Source organism: Protopterus annectens, chromosome 1.part1 (genome assembly GCF_019279795.1).
Source record: "Protopterus annectens isolate FY-2018-M chromosome 1.part1, PAN1.0, whole genome shotgun sequence".
NCBI classification, from domain to species: domain Eukaryota; kingdom Metazoa; phylum Chordata; order Ceratodontiformes; family Protopteridae; genus Protopterus; species Protopterus annectens.
In genome coordinates, this window is record NC_056726.1 from 332,664,466 (window position 1) to 332,686,973 (window position 22,508).

Consider the following 22,508-nt stretch of genomic DNA (forward strand, 5'->3'; position numbering starts at 1 on the left):
ACAAGTGACGCAGTAAGAATAAAAGTCTTGGTGTGGTATTTGCTTTCCACAGGCGAGACAATTGTTAACTTTTTCTGACATCGGTTAGTGCAAGAAAAAAGGATCCCCAACGGGGTACTTAGCTTTAGAAGACTTCAACTTCAATTCGGTAGACGAAACTCAGCGGCCGACCGGCACTCGTGCGAACTGCTTCTGCTTCGGGCACCATGGCAAGAAAGACTGATGTAATGGTGTCGGCTGCCTTACTTTATACTACTGACGACCTGAAGTCAGTCCTGAAGTGACAGCAACCGACGCAGAAATACTAAGCCTCTGGTATTCGGGCCGGCCGAAGGCTACTCTGGCAGGGATAACCCAAATGTGATGACTGCAGCAGTGAAACATGAAGAACATCATTATGCCAGCTGGTATTCGGGCCGGCCGAAGGCTACTCTGGCAGGGATAACCCAAATGTAATGACTGGAACAGTGAAACATGAAGAACATCATTATGCCAGCTGGTATTCGGGCCGGCCGAAGGCTACCCTGGCAGGGATAACCCAAATGTGATGACTGCAGCAGTGAAATATGAAGAACATCATTATGCCAGCTGGTATTCGGGCCGGCCAAAGGCTACCCTCGCAGGGATAACCCAAATGTGATGACTGGAACAGTGAAACATGAAGAACATCATTATGCCAACTGGTATTCAGGCCGGCCGAAGGCTACCCTGGCAGGGATAACCCAAATGTGAAGACTGGAACAGTGAAACATGAAGAACATCATTATGCCAGTGGTATTCGGGCCGGCCGAAGGCTACCCTGGCAGGGATAACCCAAATGTGATACTGCAGCAGTGAAACATGAAGAACATCATTATGCCAGCTGGTATTCGGGCCGGCCGAAGGCTACCCTCGCAGGGATAACCCAAATGTGATACTGCAGCAGTGAAACATGAAGAACATCATTATGCCAGCCCCACAACGGAAAAATAAACATAACTTCTCCACAGGAAATATGCTTTTAGCTAGTTTACACTACTTTAAACTGAGAGAAAGAAATAAGTATCCCATCTATAGAACATTACTGACTCAAGAAAGTCTGTTAAATAACACTCCTAGATTTAAAATAACTCTTCTGAAGAGGAAAGTAATAAAACAGTAACAAAACTGAATTTGTTTTCCCCCAAAAGTCAATTTATCTGCCCAGAAAAGAAAGCAGAAGCCGGCCGTCGATCCTCAAAAGCCTCAGAGGAGCGTACTGTTTGGTGGCAATAAAGCTCTGAAGGTCTTCATACCCCATCTTTTTAGTCAGCTCAAGTTGCTTAACAGTTTGGGTGCATGGGAGGTGCACTGAATCTTTAGAAGCTGGATGGCCATTATATCCATGGCAAGATAGAACCCATATAGCTAAAGCTACTCAGCAGTGATCAATATGGAGAACATTACATGTTATTGATTATGGTTTTCATTGCTCAGTCTTTATTTCTTTTTTTTTTTTTTTGAAATGACAGAAAACGTGCCTTTGTGTAGACTCACACTAGTTCCATTTTGCAGGGTAAGTTAATTCATTAGGAGGGTTTGAAATGCGTTTAGACTTAAAATAGAGACAATATGTTCTGTTTAAGCATTTTTTACATACAATAATGAGTCTACTGGGCTGCTTGCACTCCCAGGATGAATCTGAAAATGGCTCAGTGCGATCAATGCTCTACACCAGTTAACGTACTTACAAAAACAGCGTTACACAAAGCACACCAAAATGTAGTACGCTTCTTAACAACTGTGCCAATACTGACATGTTACAAATGTCTGCTTGTAAACTCCCGGGAAGTTAACATACTTACAAAAACAGCGTTACACAAAGCACACCAAAATGTAGTACGCTTCTTAACAACTGTGCCAATAGTGACATGTTACAAATGTCTGCTTGTAAACTCCTGGGCAGTTAACATACTTACAAAAACAGCGTTACACAAAGCACACCAAAATGTAGTACGCTTCTTAACAACTGTGCCAATAGTGACATGTTACAAATGTCTGCTTGTAAACTCCCGGGCAGTTAACGTACTTACAAAAACAGCGTTACACAAAGTGCACCAAAATGTAGTACGCTTCTTAACAACTGTGCCAATACTGACATGTTACAAATGTCTGCTTGTAAACTCCTGGGCAGTCTCTGTCTAGTTCAGACAAAAAAAAAGATGTAAAAGCACCATATCTCTTTCTTAATTACTGCACATATGTGCAAGTACAAAGTAGAGCAGAATATAACTCATCATTCAAATGCTAGTGTTAGAAGAACAACTAGCAGTGAGATTGTAAAAAGCAGTGCAACAAAATGAGAAGTTATGTACCTACCATAACGTTCCATGTTAGTTGTCTTCTCTCGCCTTCTTTCTTGCTGGATGGGGTTCGGAGCCGATCCTCGCCTCTTACTCGGCCACTTACTAAAGCTCGAGAGCTAATTTTACCGGCTCGAGGCAACCCTATATCCCATGATGCTAGGCAATAACTACCCAGATCTCGTTTGGTAGCTAAGGAAAAATTATGCAATATAGTCCTCCAACTGGAGAGGAGGAAAAGGGGAATAATCCCGCCAAAGAGACCAATCTAATCTAGTGACACTAGTAAGCTATTTAGCTGGAAATGCTAGATCAGGACTCTTCAAGGAAGAGGAACAATCTTCTCGGTCTGTCCAGGCTAGGGGGATGGTGGGTGGGACGCAAGAAAGAAGGCGAGAGAAGACAACTAACATGGAACGTTATGGTAGGTACATAACTTCTCAATGTTAAGTTGTCAACTCGCTTTCATTCTTGCTGGATGGGACCGCGTCCCTAGCACCTTTATCCTGGGTGGCTCAATGGAACAGACTCTTGAGAACGGTGGAACCAAAATTTACCCTGTTTCTGGAGGCCAAGTCCAATTTGTAATGCAAAACAAAGGTATGAGGAGAGGCCCATGTGGCTGCTGCACAAATAGTGTCTATTGGTAGTCTAGCCTGAAAAGCTGTAGATGCAGCTAGTGCTCTAGTTGAATGGGCTTTTGGCCTAGAAGTCAGCTCTCTACCTCTGAGTTGATAAATGCATGTAATCACAGAAGACAGCCACCTAGACAGGGTTACCTTGGATACCGGAAGGCCTTTCCTGTTCTCTGCATACGATAAAAACAGCTGATCAGATTTCCTAATTTGTTTGGTTCTGTCCAAATAATATCGGAGCTGGCGATGAACATCCAGATAATGTAGTTTTTGCTCCGCTCTATTAGTATAATTTGGGGAAAAAACTGGGAGATCAATAGATTGATTTAAGTTCGTCTGTGACGCCACTTTGGGTAAGAAAGACGGATTAGTCCTTAGAGAAACTCTGTCTCTGTGGAAGATTAAGTAGGGAGGACGAATGCAGAGGGCATGAAGCTCAGATACTCTCCTAGCAGAAGTAATGGCGACTAGGAAGAGTGTCTTCCAGGAAAGAAATTTCAATGAACAGGAAGCCGCAGGTTCAAAGGGGGGAAGAATCAAGGATGTTAAGACTAAATTTAGATCCCACTGTGGTGGAGGGTCTTTAATCGGAGGCTTAAGTAAAAATACACCTCTAAGGAATGCCTTGCAAAGCTTATGGGACATGATGTTGCGGTCCGACAAGCCTATATGAAAATTTGAAATGGCTGCCAACTGAACTTTTACTGTGGAGGAAGAAGATCCTGAGTGAAAAAATTCAGCTAGGAAGTCCAAGACCGAATGAATCGGAGGAGTAAAGGGATCTATATTCCTAGCTTTTGCTCAGAAGGAGAAACGTTGCCATTTACTAGTGTAAATCCTTCTGGTGGAAGATTTAAGGGAAGCTACTATGATATCCCGGACGGGATTAGAAATCATAGGAAGCCTGGCTAGGGACGGAAGTGGAGCAACCAAGCAGTGAGGTTGAGAGAAGTTATGGATTGGTGCAGCTGCCCCGATTGGTGGGTCAGAAGATCTGGAACCGGGTCCAGATGCCATGGCTGTACCAAAAGATAACGATGCAGGAACGGAAACCATATCTGTCGAGGCCAATAAAGGGCAATGAGAATCATCTTGGCTCTCAAGGCGGTTGCTTTCTGAATTACTTGTGGTATTAGAGGAAAAGGTGGAAAGGCATAGAGAAGTCCCCGGGGCCAATCTTGGACTAGAGCGTCTCTGGGGGGATGGCCTGGAAGGGGGAAGAGGGTGAAGAAGTCGGGGCATTTGCTGTTTTGAGGCATAGCAAAAAGATCGCAGCAAGGAAGGCCCCACTTCTAAAAAATCTCTTCCGTCACAGATTGTTTGAGAGACCACTCGTGAGGCATGAGAATAGCTCTGCTCAACCTGTCCGCTATGATGTTGGACTTCCCGGGGATATGCGTTGCTATCAGAAACCGCTGAGAAGAGATTGCCCACTGCCAAAGTCTGAGTGCCTCTCGACACAGGGGATAGGACTTGGTTCCGCCCTGCTTGTTGATATACCACACTACGGACATATTGTCCGTTTGGATTGCAATAGTCCCCAGGGGAAGAGAGTCGTGGAGGGCTTGCAACGTTAAAAGCACTGCTCTCATCTCCAGGACATTTATATGCAGGTGGCATTCGAAAGGTTGCCAAGTGCCATGGATCATCCTGCCCTGATAATGCCCCCCCACCCGATCAGGGAGGTGTCCGATGTAACCGTGGCGACCGGGGCGGGAGGAACAAACGGTCAGCCTTGATGGACTTGAGGGGACAATATCCACCAGGACAGATGCCTTTTGCAAGCTGGAGTTATTATGATCCTGTGATGCATAGGGAGTCGTTGAAAAGACCATTGGGCGAAAAGCATCCACTGTAGGGGACGCATGTAAAAGCGGGCAAGGGGAAGAAGTGTTACGGCGGCCGCCATAAGACCCAATACTTTCAGGGCATACCTGGCCTGAATTATGTCACTCTGAAGAAGAACATGGATGTGGTTTTGAATATCTAAGATCCTTTGATCTGTTAACTTTGCTGAAAGTTGTACGGTGTCCAAATTGGCGCCTATAAAGGTAATAGATTGACAAGGCGACAAGGCAGATTTTTTGAATTTTATAGAGATTCCTAGCCCTCTGCAAATGTGAATGGTGTAATCTCTAGCTTGGAGAAGTTGATGCCTGGTGGTGGCAGTGAGGAGCCAGTCGTCTAGATATGGAAACACCTGGAATCCTTGACGTCTCAGGTGAGCCGTAAACGCTGCCATACATTTGGTGAACACTCTGGGGGCTGTAGTGAGCCCAAAGGGCAGGGCTCTGAATTGGTAGTGACTGACCCCCAGACGAAAGCAGAGAAACCTTCTGGAGCGCCTGTGAATTTTGATGTGATAGTACTCATCCTGAAGGTCCACCGAGCACATCCAATTGTACTTGCCCAGAAAGGGTAGAATGGACTGTAACGTGACCATCCAGAATCTTGTTCTCTTTACAAACTTGTTTAGTTTGCTGAGATCTAATATTGGTCTCCAGTCCCCTGTCTTTTTTGGTACTAAAGAACCTTGAGTAGATTCCGGATCCTAGTTGGTCTGCTGGGACTGGCTGGATGGCTCTTTCTGCTAGCAGTTTTGATATCTCTGGTACTGCTAGTTCCCTTAGACCGGGTGGAACGTCTGGAAGGGTTCCCTTTTGCTGAATTGGGGTTTGGATAAAGGGAATTTTGTAACCCTCGGATATGATCAACTGTACCCATTTGTCTTGAGTAAGGGAAAGCCAGGCTTTTGGGTAAAGCGACAATCTTCCCCCGAATGCCTCCGAAGGTGGACAATCGGGCAACATCTCAGGGATGCTGGAAGGGTTTGTCAGAGAGAGGCTCCCTGCTACCCTGATTCTGCGGACCCCCTCTGCTCCTAGGGCGGCGTCTGTTGTTGTTACCCCCTCTGCCTCTGGGGGTAAACTGACCTTGTGCATCAGGCGTGACTCCTTGAGATTTGTGGAACCACATTTTCCCTCCCTTCTAAGCCTTTGGGTAAGGTCTTGAAGGGGTGGAGAAACGGACTCCTATGGCAGAAAGAGTCTTGCCATCTTGTTCGCATCTGGCCAAGGTGTCTTTCACTTGAGGTCCGAACAAGGTCGAACCATCAAAAGGAGAATTTGTGAAGGACGCCTTGAAGGGGTCTGCAAAATTACAAAGCCGCATCCAGGCGTGACGCCTTAATGCCACTCCTGTGCCTGCGGCCCTACTCGCTCCATCGGCTGCATATGAAATGAGCCGCGTGGAGGAGTTAGCAATAGAGTTTAGGGTTCCTAGCTGTGAGTTAATTTTATCCTGGGACCCAGCAGCTGACGGATCCTGTAAAACTTCTCCCAACTCTTTGAGAACATCTCTCTGAAGGCGGGTGAAGTGACACAAGTAGTTCAGCGACCGCATGGCAAAGGTCGCTGAAGAAAACATCCACCTACCGTACCTATCCATAGTCCTGGAATCCTTGTTAGGAGGATGGATAGGTACTGAAGGATCAGCTAGTTCCTTCTTGGTGGCTGCAGCCACCACCATGGCATCAACCGGGACACCTTTTGTCAAAAATTGCCTATCAGGTGGGGCCGTAATGAATTTAGAAGGCCTCCGAGGAGTGGGTTCCACCGAATCCGGGGCCGTCCACGCCTTCCGAGCCAGCACGTCCATAAGAGGGTCGAAAGGCGGAGACACCCAGGAGGTGGAGGGTCGAGAACCAAACGCCTCCAGGTAAACCGACTCGTCCTCGGAAGGATTAAGGGAAGCCAGTTCCCCCTCTGCTTTAGGATTTCAAGGATGTCTGAGAAAGAGACATCCTCAGAGGGGGACCTTGGGGATCCTCATCACCTCGAAGGAACCCCCATCAGAGAGGCCAGAGGGCTCCCGCTCCGAAGAGATAGGAACTCCAGGCCTCACCGACAGGGACGGCTCCAAGGCCGATGTCGGGGCCGAGCTCACCAGCGTCAAAGCTCCGAGAGGGAGAACGGGGTCGGACAAGGGTCCGATGCCACTCGCCCCCTCGGAGCTGGCGAGAGAGACCAGACGCCCGGATCCCTCCAATGAAGGCATCAAGGAGGAGATCAGAGCAGAGGATGATGGAACCGAAGAGGGAGGTATCGGCTCAGACGCCACAACAGTCATGGCTCCGAGGAGCTCCGGCTCCGAACTCTGTAGGAGAGTCGAAGGAGGAATAATAGGTGGATGTGTAATAGCTACCATCTGATGAGACGGGCTATGGAGCATTTGGGCCAATGCCTGAGACTTTAATAGCCTACTCACCACTCTCTCAAGGTCGTGGTCAGAAAGCCTGGACGACCGAGAAGATCGGCTCCAATGGCTCCGCTCCGAGAGCAGGGGTGATCTCAGAGCCGAATGGATAGACTCCAACGAAGGGGATCTTGACCTCTTTCTGGAGGTTGGTGGAGCCGAAGGAGCCGAGGATACGTCGGCTCCAGCCGGAGCCGACAGTGAGTGCAAAGATTCAGCGGTATCGGTGCCGAGTGGAGCTGATACTGGAAGCTGTGACACAGAAGGATCGGCTCCGGCCGGAGCCGATCTTGTCACAGAAGGCGAGCCAGTAGCCGATGGCTTGGGACTCGGAGCCGACGGCTTTGCTGGCTTCGAGGGCTTCCCCGGAGCAGACTTAGTCAGGGAGCTCTCAGGCTTTAATAAGCCCCTCAATATTAGTTTGTTTCTGCGCTCCTGCGGGACTCTTGGGCTGAATGCGTGGCACACAGAACAAGAGTCCTGCAGGTGCAGAGGTCCCAGGCAGTAAACACAAGAAGTGTGACCGTCTGTCAGAGACATTTTCTGACAGCACGAGTCACACTTCTTGAAGCCTGAGACCTTTGTGTCCTTCGACATAACAGTGTCGAGGGAGCACCAAGTAAAAAAACACACACACACACACACACAAACACCCAATCCAAATATAAAAAATAAAACAGGGATACTAACACACCCAAACACTACACAGAATCCCTGACAAGAATTAGGAAAGGGGCAGGCTTAAGGCCTAACCTAGGGGAAGGGATAAATAACTGGGATAAGGGGAACCACTAACGGGGAATAGGTTTAAAATTTAACCGTTACCAGTTAACACAATAAAACAGGGATACTAACACACCCAAACACTACACAGAATCCCTGACAAGAATTAGGAAAGGGGCAGGCTTAAGGCCTAACCTAGGGGAAGGGACAAATAACTGGGATAAGGGGAACCACTAACGGGGAATAGGTTTAATATTTAACCGTTACCAGTTAACACAATAAAAGGAGTGGAACTAAGACAAAAGGGAGTGACTAAAAGTCTGAAAATTGAAAACTTACCAAGAGCCGGTAAAAACGCACCTCGCAAGCGGCAAACGAGATCTGGGTAGTTATCGCCTAGCATCATGGGATATAGGGTTGCCTTGAGCCGGTAAAATTAGCTCTCGAGCTTTAGTAAGTGGCCGAGTCGGAGCCGAGGATCGGCTCCGAACCCCATCCAGCAAGAATGAAGGCGAGATTGACAACTTAACACCTTAAGGTAAATGTGAAAAGCAGTGCAACAAAACTTAAGGTAAATGTGAAAAGCAGTGCAACAAAAAAATAAGTTATGTCCTTACCATAACGTTCCTACACGTGGGTCAGAGCTGATCCCTCGGCTCTGAAACGGCCGCTTTTCAAGCTCAGACTTTCAGAGAAGCTCGAGACCCAGTGAATATCCCACGATGCCCTGCTATGAGTCCCCAGATCTAATATGCTGCAACCAAGACAGCCTACCAACAGAATATTACTATAAAGTCTACCTACTCAGGTAACTACAAAGTAGAAGGATAGAAGAAGAGCAGGAATGTATACAGACTGACATCTGAACCAATCTACCAAGGCAACCATCTCATTCGACTGGAGAGGGAAGGTAGGCGGGAATGTAAGAACAAAAAGGCGAGATGAACAACTCACATGGAACGTTATGGTAAGAACATAACTTCTTTATGTGAAGTTGTTCTATCTCCCCGTTTTGTTCTTACACGTGGGTAGCATCCCAAGCACCCTAATCCTGGGTGGCTCACGGGAGAACATTCCTGAGCACAGTGGAACCAAGCGTAGCCCTGTCCCTGGAGGTCTTATCCACGTTGTAATGAGTGATAAACGTGTGAGGTTTTGACCACGTGGCAGCTGCACAGATGGTATCTAAAGGCAAGCGAGCTGCATGAGCCAATGACGTAGAAACAGCTCGTGTAGAATGGGCTTTGATGTTAGTTTCTAATGGTTGATTTATGGAAGCATAAATGAATCTGATGCAGTCAAAGAGCCACTTGGATAGAGTGGTTTTTGATACTGAGTAACCTTTTCTATTGTCTGCATAAGACACAAAGAGTAGGTCCGAATGTCTGAAATCCTTCGTTCTATCCAGATAGAACCTCAGTTGTCTATGCACATAAAGCTTGTGTAACATATATTCCAGTTTGTTGGTATGGTGTTTGAAGAAGGTTGGGAGCTCAATGGATTGATTTAAGTTACTTTCTGAAGAGATCTTGGGAAGAAAGGTAAGATTAGTTCTGAGGGACACTCTATCAGGGTGAAAAATCAAATATGGGGGTTTGACGAACAAGGCTTGAAGCTCGGAGACCCTACGTGCAGATGTGATGGCTACCAGGAATAGTGTTTTCCAGGACAAGAGCTTTACATGACAAGATGAAGCAGGTTCAAAGGGAGCGAGCATCAGTTGGGATAAAACCAGATTCAAATTCCATGGGTAGACAGGATGCCTAATAGGTGGCCTGAGATGGTGGGTTCCTTTTAAGAATGCTTTACAAAGCCTATGCGACATGATGTTAGAGCCGTTGAAGCCCACATGAAAGTTTGAGATAGCAGCCAATTGAACTCTAATGGTGGCAGCAGCCACGCCATCATGGAACAATGACGACAATAATTCTAAGATGGTATGGATAGGTGCTACGTAAGGGTCAGTGTCATGTTGAGAAGCCCAGTGAACGAATCGTTTCCATTTGCTGTTATATAGTTTCCTGGTAGAGAGCTTGTGAGATGAATCTATAATATGTTGGACTGCAGAAGACAACTCAATGTGACCTGGCTAATGTGGGAATCGGAGCAGCCAAGCTGTCAGTTTCAGGGACTTGAGGGAGAGGTGGAGAACTCCCGACAAATGAGTCAGAAGATCCGGCACTGGGTCCAGGATCCATGGTTCTTCCACTTGATACTTCCACAGGAAGGGAAACCAAATCTGCCGAGGCCAAGACGGGGCTATTAAGATCACAGTCCTTCCCTGACTTTTGGCTTTCTGCATGAATTTGGGAATTAGGGATATTGGCGGAAAGGCATATAGAAGACCCTGGGGCCAATCGTGTACGAGTGCATCCCTCGGTTCGTTCCCCGGTGGGGGATAAAGGGCAAAGTAGCTGCTGCATTTGGCATTCATCAGAGACGCAAATAGGTCGCAGCAAGGCTGGCCCCATCTGCAGAAAATGTTTTCCGCCACTTGTTGTTTGAGAGACCACTCGTTAGGCAACAGCATGGCTCTGCTTAGTTTGTCCGCTATTACGTTGGATGACCCCGGGATGTGCATTGCTATCAGAAAGTGTCCGGCGGAAACAGCCCATTGCCAGATCCTTAGGGCCTCCCGGCATAAAGGGTAAGATCTGGTTCCCCCTTGTTTGTCGATGTATCAGACGACCGACATGTTGTCCGTCTGGATAGCAATTGTGTCTGGAGGAAGACAGTCGTGAAAGTGTTGCAATGCTAGGAACACCGCTCTCAGCTCTAGGACATTTATACGCAAGAGCGTTTCCATGATTGACCAAGTGCCTTGAACCGTCTTTCCCTGAAATAGCCCCTCCCACCCTATCAGGGAAGCATCCGTGGTCACTGTGGCTGTGGGTTGGGGAAGAACGAAGGGACGTCCGATTGTCACTTGGTCGCTGTTCAACCACCAACTGAGATCTTTCTTGCAAAGATTGGTTAACCGGATCTCGTGTGACATGGGTAGTTGTTGGTAAGACCATCGTGCGAAAAGTAACCACTGGAGAATTCGCATGTGCATGCGGCCTAACGGGACTGCTATCAATGTGGCTGCCATTGTGCCTAAAAGCTGTAGTATCTGGGATGCTGGAGCTTTGCTGCGGGCTAGGAGACTGGATAATTGATTTCTTAGAGTTATGATTCTTGATTGGGGCAACCTGATCCTTGCATCTACGGTGTCCAGTTCTGCTCCTATAAATGTAACATGCTGCGAGGGTGATAGCGCAGATTTTTTGAAATTTAGGGTTATGCTCAACTGAGAACAAAGGTCTATGGTGTAGTCTCTTGCTTGGATTAGTTGATGCCTGGAGGTGGCGGTGAGGAGCCAGTCGTCCAGATATGGAAACACCCGGAATCCCAACTGTCTCAGGTGAGCCGTGACCACTGCCATACATTTGGTGAACACCCTGGGGGCTGTGGTGAGACCAAAGGGCAGGGCTCTGAATTGAAAATGACTGGCCCCCAGCCAGAAACGCAGGTGATCTCTGGATGACCTGTCCATTTTGATGTTGTAGTAAGCATCCTTGAGATGTATAGAGCACATCCAATCGCCCGTTGCTAGGAATGGGAGAATCGACTGCAGCGTGACCATCTGGAACTTTTCCTTCTTGACGAAGGTGTTGAGTTTGCTGAGGTCTAGTATGGGCCTCCAGTCCCCTGTTTTCTTTGGAACTAAAAAGAACCTTGAGTAAGTTCCGGATCCTCTTTGGTCCACCGGGACTGGCTGGATGACTCTTGTCGAGCAGCTTTTGGATTTCTACGGCTGCTAGTTTTCTCAGATTGGGTGGTACGTCTGGGATCTTTGTACATATAGGTGGGGTGTTTATAAAGGGAATGTAATAACCTCTGGCAATGACACTTTTTACCCAGGAATCCATTGTAATGTTTAGCCAGGTGTTTGGGTATAAAGCCAAGCGACCCCCGACTGCCTTCAGAGTAGGACAGCCGGGCTTCCTTTCAGGAACGCTGGTAGGGCTTACCAGAGAACTGATCCCTGTCGCCCTGGTTCTGCGGACCGCCTCTGCCATTTGGACGGAGTCTTCCATTTCTGCCCCCTCCTCTGCCTCTAGAGGGGGTATCAGTAGGTGTGTTTTGGAAAGCTCCTTGAGGTTTTCGGAACCACATTTTCCCACTTCGTTGCCCTTTTGGGTACGGTCTGGTTGGAGTGGAAAAACGGACCCCTACAGCAGACAGAGTCTTCCCTTCCTGTTCACACCTAGTAAGTGTCTCCTTAACTTTGGGTCTGAACAAGGCGGACCCGTCAAATGGGGTATTGACAAATGAAGATTTAAAGGATTCCGCAAAGGAGCAAAGGCGCATCCAGGATTGCCTCCGAAGAGCTATCGCTGAGCCTGCCGCCCTACTCGATCCATCGGCAGCATACGAAATGAGGCACATGGATGAGTTTACTATCGAATTAAGGGTGTTAAGTTGAGCAGTCACCTTTTCAGAGACTGCATCAGCTGTATTACCCTGAAGAGTATCTCCAAGCTCCTTTAGGAGATCTCGTTGAAGGCAGGTAAAATGTGTCAGGTAGTTGAGCGACCTCATGGAAAATGCTGCAGAACTAAATATACGTTTCCCATACCTGTCCATCGTCCTAGAATCTCTATTAGGAGGATGGACAGCAGAAGAGGTTTATGACATCTCTTTCTTGGTGGCCGCCGCCACCACCATGGCATCAACTGGGACTCCTTTTGTAAGAAAGGCCTTGTCCGTGGGGAAGTAATAAATTTATTGGGCCTCCGAGGGACCAGTTCCACTGAGTCAGGAGACTCCCATGCCCTCCGAGCAATTAGCTCCATCAACTCATTGAAGGGTGGAGTAACCCAGGAGGTGGATGGTTGAGATCCGAAGGCCTTCAGGAGAACCGACTCGTCCTCAGAAGGGGCAAGGGACTGCCAATCACCCCTCTGCCTTAAGATTTCCAGTATGTCTGCAAATGAGACATCCTCTGAGGGGGATCGTGGGGACCCTTCTGATTCCTCCAAGTCGGTATCAGATGTCAGAGATTCCTGAGGGGAATCCAAGTGCCTCCTCTTGCACAATCTCTTCCTAGGAACTACATTGGTGGGGGCGTCCGTTGAAGTGCCTAGGGAGGAGGGGTCACCCAATGGGGATACCTGAGGCCCTGGATCTCGACGCTTCATGGGGATCTGCGGGGAAGAGGTAGAACAAGGCCATTTGGGGGAAGGGGAAGACAGATCTGAGGAGGTAGTGGTCTTGCCAGCCATGACCTTCCTCATGGCATCAAAAGCACCAGAATCCCGGTCCGAGAAGTCAGTCGGCTCCGAAGAGACTGGCAGCATACCTCCCAACCGTTCCGAATTACTCGGTTTTTACCGAGTTTTGGGGTCCAAATGAAGGGGTGCCACGATTCCCGAGTGGCACCCCTTCATTTCCGATTTTTCTTTTTTTAGAATTTCGCGCTGTCGGAGCTGACGTCATCACGTGCGCGATGACGTCAGCACCGTCAGGCTACCAGCCAGTCGGAATTGAGCTCGAGGAGCTCGCATCATCATTTCCGGCTGGCAGTTTTAACGGCGGGAATGCAAGCCCACGGATTTCATGGCAGCAGCAAAGGGGCCGGGGATATAGCGAGCCGGGAATGCGAGCCCACGGATTTAATGGCAGCAGCAAAGGGGCCGGGGATATAGCAAGCCGGTAATGTCAGCAGCAAAGGGGCCGGGGATATAGCGAGCCCACGGAGGATTAATGGCGGTAGCAGGAACCGGGACAGTAACAGTAAGGGTGTCATTATTTAGCTAAGTACTAATCTTGCACTTGCTTTTACACAGGGAAAACAAAGCGTAGTGTACATGCAATAATTTATCAACATTACTATGACATTCAAAAGAAAGACTTGAGAAATGCATTGTTTAAACACATAGCCAAACATAATGGCCATTCATTCAAATTTGTAATTATTGGTCATGTGGATTTGGGGGAGAGAGGGGGACCATCCGATGATTTTTTTAGAGTTAAAAGTATTAAAATGGCAGTTAAAAACCAAAGCTACTGTTCACCCAGGACTAAATGAAACAATTTCTGTTTGTAGCATTTTAAAACTTAAGGCAGTTTTTGCTTTGTTTTATATATATATATATATATATATATATATATATATATATATATATATATATATATATATATATATGTGTGTGTGTGTCAAGAGAATTTTGCTCATACATTCTTGTTGTTAGTTTTAAACTCTGCATTGTCTTTTACATATTTATAGGTTTTTATTAAACGCATTGTGTGGGTTTCAGTTAGAGTAAGAATCCAATCAGATTGTTAACAGCATTTAAATGCACGTCGTTCTGTTGTCATCATTCTGATGAAGACCTAACATTCTGGACAAAAGCGCTCATTCTCAAAGTGTGTGTTACATGATGTCACCTGGGCTTCATGCTTCTACATTTTTTGTTTTTATTAGTTTGTATAGTATTTCTGTTTTTATAAGTTTACTGCAGTTTATCTTAAATCTCTGATGCTGTATATGCATGTTTCATGCAGATATGCAGTTGCTTTAATTTTTAATGTTGATAACATTAACAACTTGGATCTTACTAAGCGAAACACATCTTTTATCAGTCGTGTCCATGGTTTACCAGCACTAACCAGGTAGGCACCATTTAGCCAGTGACAAGGCCAATTTGTAGATCGGTTTTGAGAAGTGGTACAGAATACTGACTTTGGCACCCATCACTGTCAAGTTGTCACAGGCATGGCTCTCAATTGCTTACTTCCAAAGTCAGGGACAAATAACGAAATACTCATGGATACTTTTTTAAAATATTAGTATTGTTAACTTGTGACATTGATAAAATAAGAGAATGAGAATTAACATGCATTTTTTGAAGTAAACTCTAATTATTGTCATTATTTATTAGGTGTAATCCAGCAGCTTTTCTTCCAAAATCACTAAGTTTAGGAAGGGCAGAACTAATTTTTGAGCCACAATCAGGCATATTCCTAAAAAGCAGGAACAGTTGAGTGGTATAGTCATAGGAACCTGAAATATTTTTCCATCCATGTTATATGTGAGTTTCACGTAATGGCCAAAGAAGATGAGAGGAAGTAAACAAAGAAGGAAACAGAAATATCACTACTTAAAATATCTCTACTGCTTTTTATGTGTAGAAGAAGAATGTTTTTTTACTGTTTCAGCTACTGTCCATCTGCTAGTAGTCAGGACTGGGGCAGTAACAGTGAAAATGAGTATCCTCGGTACCACTACTTAAAATATCACTACTGCCTTTTATGTGTAGAAGAATGTTTTTACTGCATCAGCCACTGTTCACCTGCTAGTGGTCAGGACTGGGGGCCTGGGGCAGTAACAGTGAAAATGAGTATCCTCAGTAACACTACTTAAAATATCTCTACTGCTTTTTATGTGTAGAAGAATGTTTTTACTGCATCAGCCACTGTTCACCTGCTAGTGGTCAGGACTGGGGGCCTGGGGCAGTAGCAGTGAAAATGAGTATCCTCAGTACCACTACTTAAAATATCTCTACTGCTTTTTATGTGTAGAAGAAGAATGTTTTTTACTGTTTCAGCTACTGTCCACCTGCTAGTAGTCAGGACTGGGGCAGTAACAGTGAAAATGAGTATCCTCGGTACCATTACTTAAAATATCACTACTGCCTTTTATGTGTAGAAGAATGTTTTTACTGCATCAGCCACTGTTCACCTGCTAGTGGTCAGGACTGGGGGCCTGGGGCAGTAACAGTGAAAATGAGTATCCTCGGTACCATTACTTAAAATATCACTACTGCCTTTTATGTGTAGAAGAATGTTTTTACTGTTTCAGCTACTGCCCACCTGCTAGTGGTCAGGACTGGGGTAGTCACAGTGAAAATGAGTATCTTCAGTTCCACTACTTATACAAGTAGGGTGTTGGGTTAAACTGTCGCTGCTGACAATACTAAGATTTTTTCCCTCCTTTTTTATTTATTTTTTTACCCAAAGTAGGTCATGTTGCTACTTCCAAGTTTGCATAGATTAAAAACCATGGAGCAGTAACACTGGAGCAGCTCACTGCCTTTAAGATGAAGAAGCAGGAAATTAAATTCCTACTGTACATAACTATGTCCAAACGTATCATCGGTGTGGGCAGCTGCAAACTGGCATGATGTGCATAGTCATGGTCAGCTAGGCACACAACAATATCTATTGGAGTATATAAGCAGTATAATGGAAACATAAGAAAATGGACAGGTAATTGCTGGTATGATCCTTCAGCAAGATTATGGGCTGAAGAAAATGCTCCACCTGCTATTGAAATGCTAAGAATTATAATGAAGTAAGCCTAGGTACTTCCCCTAGTTAAATCTCTTAGTAGTCCGTCAGATCATCAAACGGAAATGTGTGAACTTGTGGCTGTAGTGAGGATTTATGGCAGCAACAACAGAAGAGGCCAAGCACTAAACAGGGTAGGAGAGAGAGAGAGAGAGAGTGTGTGTGTGTGTGTGTGTGTGTGTGTGTGTGTGTGTGTGTGTGTGTGTGTAAAAATGCCCCCATATAATACACTTGGTGGCTAGAGGTATTCGGGCTCAAATCCTGTACCTTTAGTACAGGGTAAAAAGAGCCTACTATCCCTAGCCACCACCATTTCAGACTGAGTTGAGACTTGAGAGCTATGATGAGAAGTAAGAACACTTTTTTTTTTGTGCTAAGAGTTTAGAGCTATGATAAGAAGTGAGCTAACAGTTCAGAGATATGGTGAGTGAGAAGTGAGAACTGAATTTGTATTCCCCCATTATTGGCTTTGTTGTTTGTCCATGTTTTTTGTGTTGAGGTTAAGAGCTATGTTGAGAAGTGAGAAATGAATTCACTAAATGATGGCTATTAAGTTTCAGTCTTCCTGTTTTTCAGGCAGCTGCTGATGTGGGATAGTGGTATGTTGTTCTAAATGTAGTGCATAGAGTCCTGGGTTTAAAACCTGCCAGTGAAATGCATGATGGTAGCACAACATTTTATTCTAGCAACTTTACAAAATTATACAAGCAATGTTTAAAATGTGTCCCTGGTTTTTGACCTTTTGTCCCCCCCCAAAAAAAAAATGAAATTGAAAATAAGTGCGAAACGCTGTGCAAGATGCCTATGGCTTACACTACTGTGTCATTCTATTTATAGTGTGGGTGTGGAAGCAGACTTTTATGATGGAAAAGTTCTGAACTGGGCAGTTTTGTCATTACTGGTTTATGTGTTTTGTTTCATTGCCTACAGTACAGATTACTGGTAAAATGTTCAAACAATAAATTTAAAATGCGCTCTAACATGTGTGTTGTATTATACAAAGAATATAATTTAATAAAGTCAGGAAGGTGTATAAAGAAAAGAACACGTGTTATCTTGTTTTGTGTGCAAGGGGCCAATGATTTGAAAACAGTCCAAAGGTAATCTTTATCCACCACTGGCCAGATGTATTTTCTTTGGATGTGGTATGGATTTCAATGCTGTTTCAATGAATGTGAGTTTCAAGGGCAAAGTTTAATGTCAAGCCTATTTTCATTGTGAGACAGTATTGTTTTGTTTACCAGATGATGTCTTTTAGAGTTTCTGCATTGTTGTGCTGTAAAATGTAAAAATAAAATTCAAATAATTGTAGAAGTAAAGCAGTATGCATACATTAGTGTTTACGGTAAATGGGGCAAAATAGCCAGGTAACAGGACACTGGAATGGCTGCAGGGGGACTCTGGTCTGGTGCTATGTTTTGGTTGTCTGTTCTTCAATTTGCGTTCGAAAGTTGGTATCCCACAATTCCATTGCAGTGGGTGGGGTTACATAATTATGTATGCAAATTAGATGTTAATCAGCGTACAGATTTGTACCTATTTTTCATGGGCCTTGTCCAGATTTTTGATGTTTCCAGGTTGAGAGGTATGACTGGCAGCTCTCCCCAGACCGAGACCCTCCGCTCCAATCCAAAGGACGGAGCCAAGGCCACCTGCGCCAAAGCCCCAAGTGGAAGAGTCGGAACCGAGGTATCGGTTCGACTCTCCACCCCGGAGCTGACGAGGGACTGTCGGCCCCGAGACTCCCCGGTCGGGACCGAGGAGATCAAGGTCGATGGAGCAGAGGGAGGTGGGTCGAACCTCGGCTCCAAGGGTTCTACCAGTATCGGTTCCATCTGCCCCGACTCCGAACGCTCTACTGGCTTCGGAGGAGGAGGTGGAGAAACTATGGGAGGAATTTCAGGCTTCGAAACCGAATGGCTCAAAGCAGAAAGCATTTTAGCCAGGGCCAGGTTCTCTAAGAGCCTCTTAACCACTCGGTCCAGATCCACATCGGACAGCCTGGAAGAATGAGTCGAGGGATGGGTCGAAGGGGCCGAAGGTGGAATCGACTGAAGGATTGGAGACTGAGGGGGTCTCCAATATGGGTTCCACAACTGGACCCCGAGGTAAGTACTCGATACATGGCTCCAAGGACTGTGGAGCCAATGCACGGACCATACTTGAGGAACTCGGAGCCGATGACTTGGGCTCCGAGGATCCTTTGGAAGACTTCGACCCCTTCCAAGCCTTGGAAGAGGTGTCAGCCTTATCTAAAGAAGCCTGAAAATCAGGTTTCAGGAGTCCTCTATCCATCAATTTCCTTCGTCTTTCCAGAAGGACCCTGGCGCTAAAGGAATGGCAGATAGAGCACCTCTTGGAAGTGTACAGCGCCCAAACAGTACACGCAGGTGGAGTGGTTATCAGTAACTGACATTTTCTGACCACACCCACACACACGTTTTAAAGCCTGACTTTTGTTTTTCTGACATGTCTAAATCTATAACTAGTACAAAAAAAGTACAGTTTTGTACCTACCATAAATGTAGATGTCCTAGATTTAGAGTAGAGAGGAAGGTGGTAATGCTAAATGAATAGTTTGGTTTAAAACAATGGTGGGTCACAAGACAAACCTTTGTCCAATAACTGTTAGATGAAGAGAGTGAAGCTTGACATTGAGTAGATGCCCGTCCTTTTGAGACAATTGGTTTGTCCTGTCTGACCTTTAGGAGTACACAAAATTCCTTGGGAAGTACCAGAATAATTGATGCCACATGAGCTAAGGCTTGAAGGACTGCATACTAGTTTTTTTGGACTGATGAGACAGTTGATGGAATAGAAGAAGCAGATTCAGACTGTTGTCCGGGGTTAAAAAGGCCATAAGGGATGCTGTAGGAATGTACAATCAGCTGGATTTAGTGATGCGGTGAATGGAAACTAGAACAATTTTGTCTTCTATTTCACCCCATGGCCCCCAGGCATCTTAGCACTGAAGTATCCACATATTCCCCAATGCTGAAGAAGCACGCCCCTTCTCTTGAGAAGAAAGCAGGCAGTCATCCAAAAGAGGATAGATTGTATTTCCTTTTAGCCTGAAGAAATGCTGATAAAGAGCCAGAACCTATTGAATCAGAAGCAGGCAGTGTTTATCAAAGGATGGAGAGAGAACTGAATTATGAGAAAGAAACCTTCTAAAACGCAGATACTTCCTGCAAAAGATAATGATAGAAATAGTAAGGTAGCAGTGAAATCCTGCCAAAGCTACCATTGAGGATGGGACAGGTAGGCTAGGTAAAAGCTAATGTAACCATCCTTGTTTTGAAGGGCAGAATGTCCAGATAAGTGTTGAGATAGAACAGGACCAAAATGTGTCGGTGGCATTGGGTGACTTTTGGACATGATTCATTTTGAGGTTAAAATCCAAGGCCCTTGTAACCACTGAGACCGCTGAATGGCCCTATTTGGAGCAACAGAGATGTTTGCCTGTGAGCTGAATTCCCCCCTGAGGAGGACAGTCTGAGATGCCTTTGAGCCCCTGCAAGGTATCTTGAGGAAACCTGTGAATGACGGTGAATGATATCCAAGAGAGATCTGTTCCTGGTAAATGAAACTCCAGTTTTCTTGAAAGAGTGCCAACCTTCCTCCCTGAGGTGATGCCAATTGAAAGATTGAAAACCTGAAAAGGCAGGTCATTGGGTTTGAAGAGTAAAGGACTGACCCAACCCTCACCAAAGGGGTATATGGATCTCTCCTGCTAGAGGTTGCAAAACATTGGTGAGCTTTCCCTGCCTTCCCTACCTGCCCCTACCTGAAGAAGGAAGACTGGGAATCATAAGCAGTGATATGGTCCTAAAGGGGCCCTAGACTCCAGGACTTCAAACTCTCGGAGGCTGAACCTGCAAAATCTACAGTAGATATGTACTTAGCCCACCCTTAATTTTCTTTAGACGCTAGCTGACAGGCGAACCATCTTTAATCTTTAATAGACTTAAGGAGCATCTAAACTCCTTGTCTTCACATGCTCAGCTACAAAACATCACATCAGCCAGGCGCGGCTCATAAGAACTGACTCAGTGGCAGCCACCCCTCGAAGAGGCCTGCACCAGTGCAAAACCACATTGCAAAACTGCGTTACCCACCTGTTCGTGAAACATGAACTAATTGCCCTGTTCACTTACTCAATTTAAATCCTGCAACTCTTTACTACCTTAGACTTTAATTACTCACAGGAGATAATTTTTTTATTTCAACATGGAAAACTGAGATATTTCAACATGTGAAATTTTCAGTGGAAGAAGTATACTTTTCTTCCCAATACTCCAAAGTGGAATCCATCTTACTTTCTCCCCATCTATCCAAAGCCAACAGAAGCCTTAACAACTTTAGGCCCTGTGAAACAGAAACCTTTCATAATCCAGTTTCTCCTGGGGTAAAAGGATTCTTAAGTGAGCCTGTAAGTACCCTATATCTATAATATCTATCTAATCCGGGAGCAGGGAGTAAGAATCAGGGTTCAGAGAAGCCTCTGCAAAAACATCCCTCCACACATCTAGAAACAGGAGGTACAGCTAAAGGCCTATGGGGGGTAAAAAAAAAAATTCTAAGCCTTTCCTGAATCAGAGAAATCCTGACCTTCCCATTTAAAATGCTCCCTCATGGAACTGCTCAAACTCAAGCTCAGGAGGGCATAGAAGAGGGGGCATAGAACTCTAAATCTTCTGCCATAATAAGCATATGCTTCTTAGAGTACAGACCCTGAAGAACCAAGGGAGTAACACCTGAAACAAAACTTGGCCTGCCAAACCCTGGGCCTTGGCCTGGAAAGGGAGGCCCTAGCTTCCTACTCTAGGAAGCCGAGGGAAGAGCAGCTACCCCTGAGAGCCTTCCGGCCCGCCTACCTCCTGAGAGGTCACATCTTTGTAGTAATAAGAGTCTCCTGGGATTCCAAAGAAATTTCTGATATTAAACACAACCCTGCACAATAACCTGGCTCTGGTTAATCTTCTGCTTGCTCCGATGGATACAAGAGCCGACAACAAGCGCCAGCCAGCAACCCTCCTAAGGTAGGTATAAGGTAAGGTAAGTACTGGGTATCAGGTAATCTATCTGTTTCCCACAGAAATACAGTTCTTTTTTTTTTCTGACATCCATTAAAATACTGAGGCAAGAAAAACAAAATATTTCCCCAAGGTACTTATCAACTTAGTTAAATTCTGAAGCTCGACTGAAAAAATCACAAAAATCCAACTGCACTTTGCAAAACTGCTTCTGCACATGGGACCGCAAATAAAAGACTATGACGCCGGTGGTCGCGCGTTGTGTACCCCTGGCGATCCCCTGACGAGAGCGCGTCCGCCCTGACGGCCAACCTATACTTTGGTATTCGGGCCGACTGGGACAGCGGACTACCCAAGTGTTAGATCAAGTAGTATAATAGGTAAATATATATATATATATATATATATATATATATATATATATATATATATATAAGTAAACACTCTGCAGTCACTCTAAATATATGAATAATATTTGTTAATTAGAAAAAGTATAAAGTATATGAGAGATAACAAAACTACCACTCTAATGTGTAAAACACACACATACACATCGGCTGACAGAGCCCTGTCACGCCCAAAAGAAAGGCCTAAGCTTGAGGAAAAAAGTACTATTTAAAAGTATTAACAATCTAAACTAACTACAATCCTAACACTATACTACTTAACACACTACTATATATATATATATATATATATATATATATATATATATATACACACACACACACACACACACACACACACACACACACAAAAGATTCTTTTGAAGAGAAAGATAACTATAATAGAAAATTAAAGTCACTGGCCCGAGCTAACTCCGACGAGCTGTTGATCCGTTGCAGCGGCAAACTAGATCAGGGGACTCATAGCAGGGCATCATGGGATATTCACTGGGTCTCGAGCTTCTCTGAGAGTCTGAGCTTGAAAAGCGGCCGTTTTGGAGCCGAGGGATCGGCTCCGAACCACATGTAAGAACAAAACTACGAGATAGAACAACTTCACATCTTTAGGTAAATGTGTCTCAAGTGTTAATAAAAAAAAAAAATGCAACAATTTACAGCGTTTTATAGCAAATTGATTTCTGTTACCCAGCAGGAAATAGCAGCTGCTAAATATGACTGGGGGATGCGGGGTCCAGATAGAACTTGAAGTGTAGACGGAAACTGATTTAGGGGTAGGTGATACCTAGGATGAAGTATTCT

The 22,508-nt window shown here is 45.3% G+C and overlaps 1 protein-coding gene across 1 annotated transcript in view; it reads right to left on the reverse strand.

Annotated features, from left to right (window-relative positions):
- Positions 1-15,941: 15,941 nt before the first annotated feature.
- Positions 15,942-22,508, reverse strand: part of LOC122814462 (laminin subunit alpha-1-like) — a 502,951-nt gene continuing 496,384 nt past the window's right edge. The window contains exon 6 of the mRNA XM_044087045.1: positions 15,942-16,010. Coding sequence (XP_043942980.1) covers positions 15,942-16,010 — 69 coding nt within the window. The remainder of the gene's footprint in view (positions 16,011-22,508) is intronic.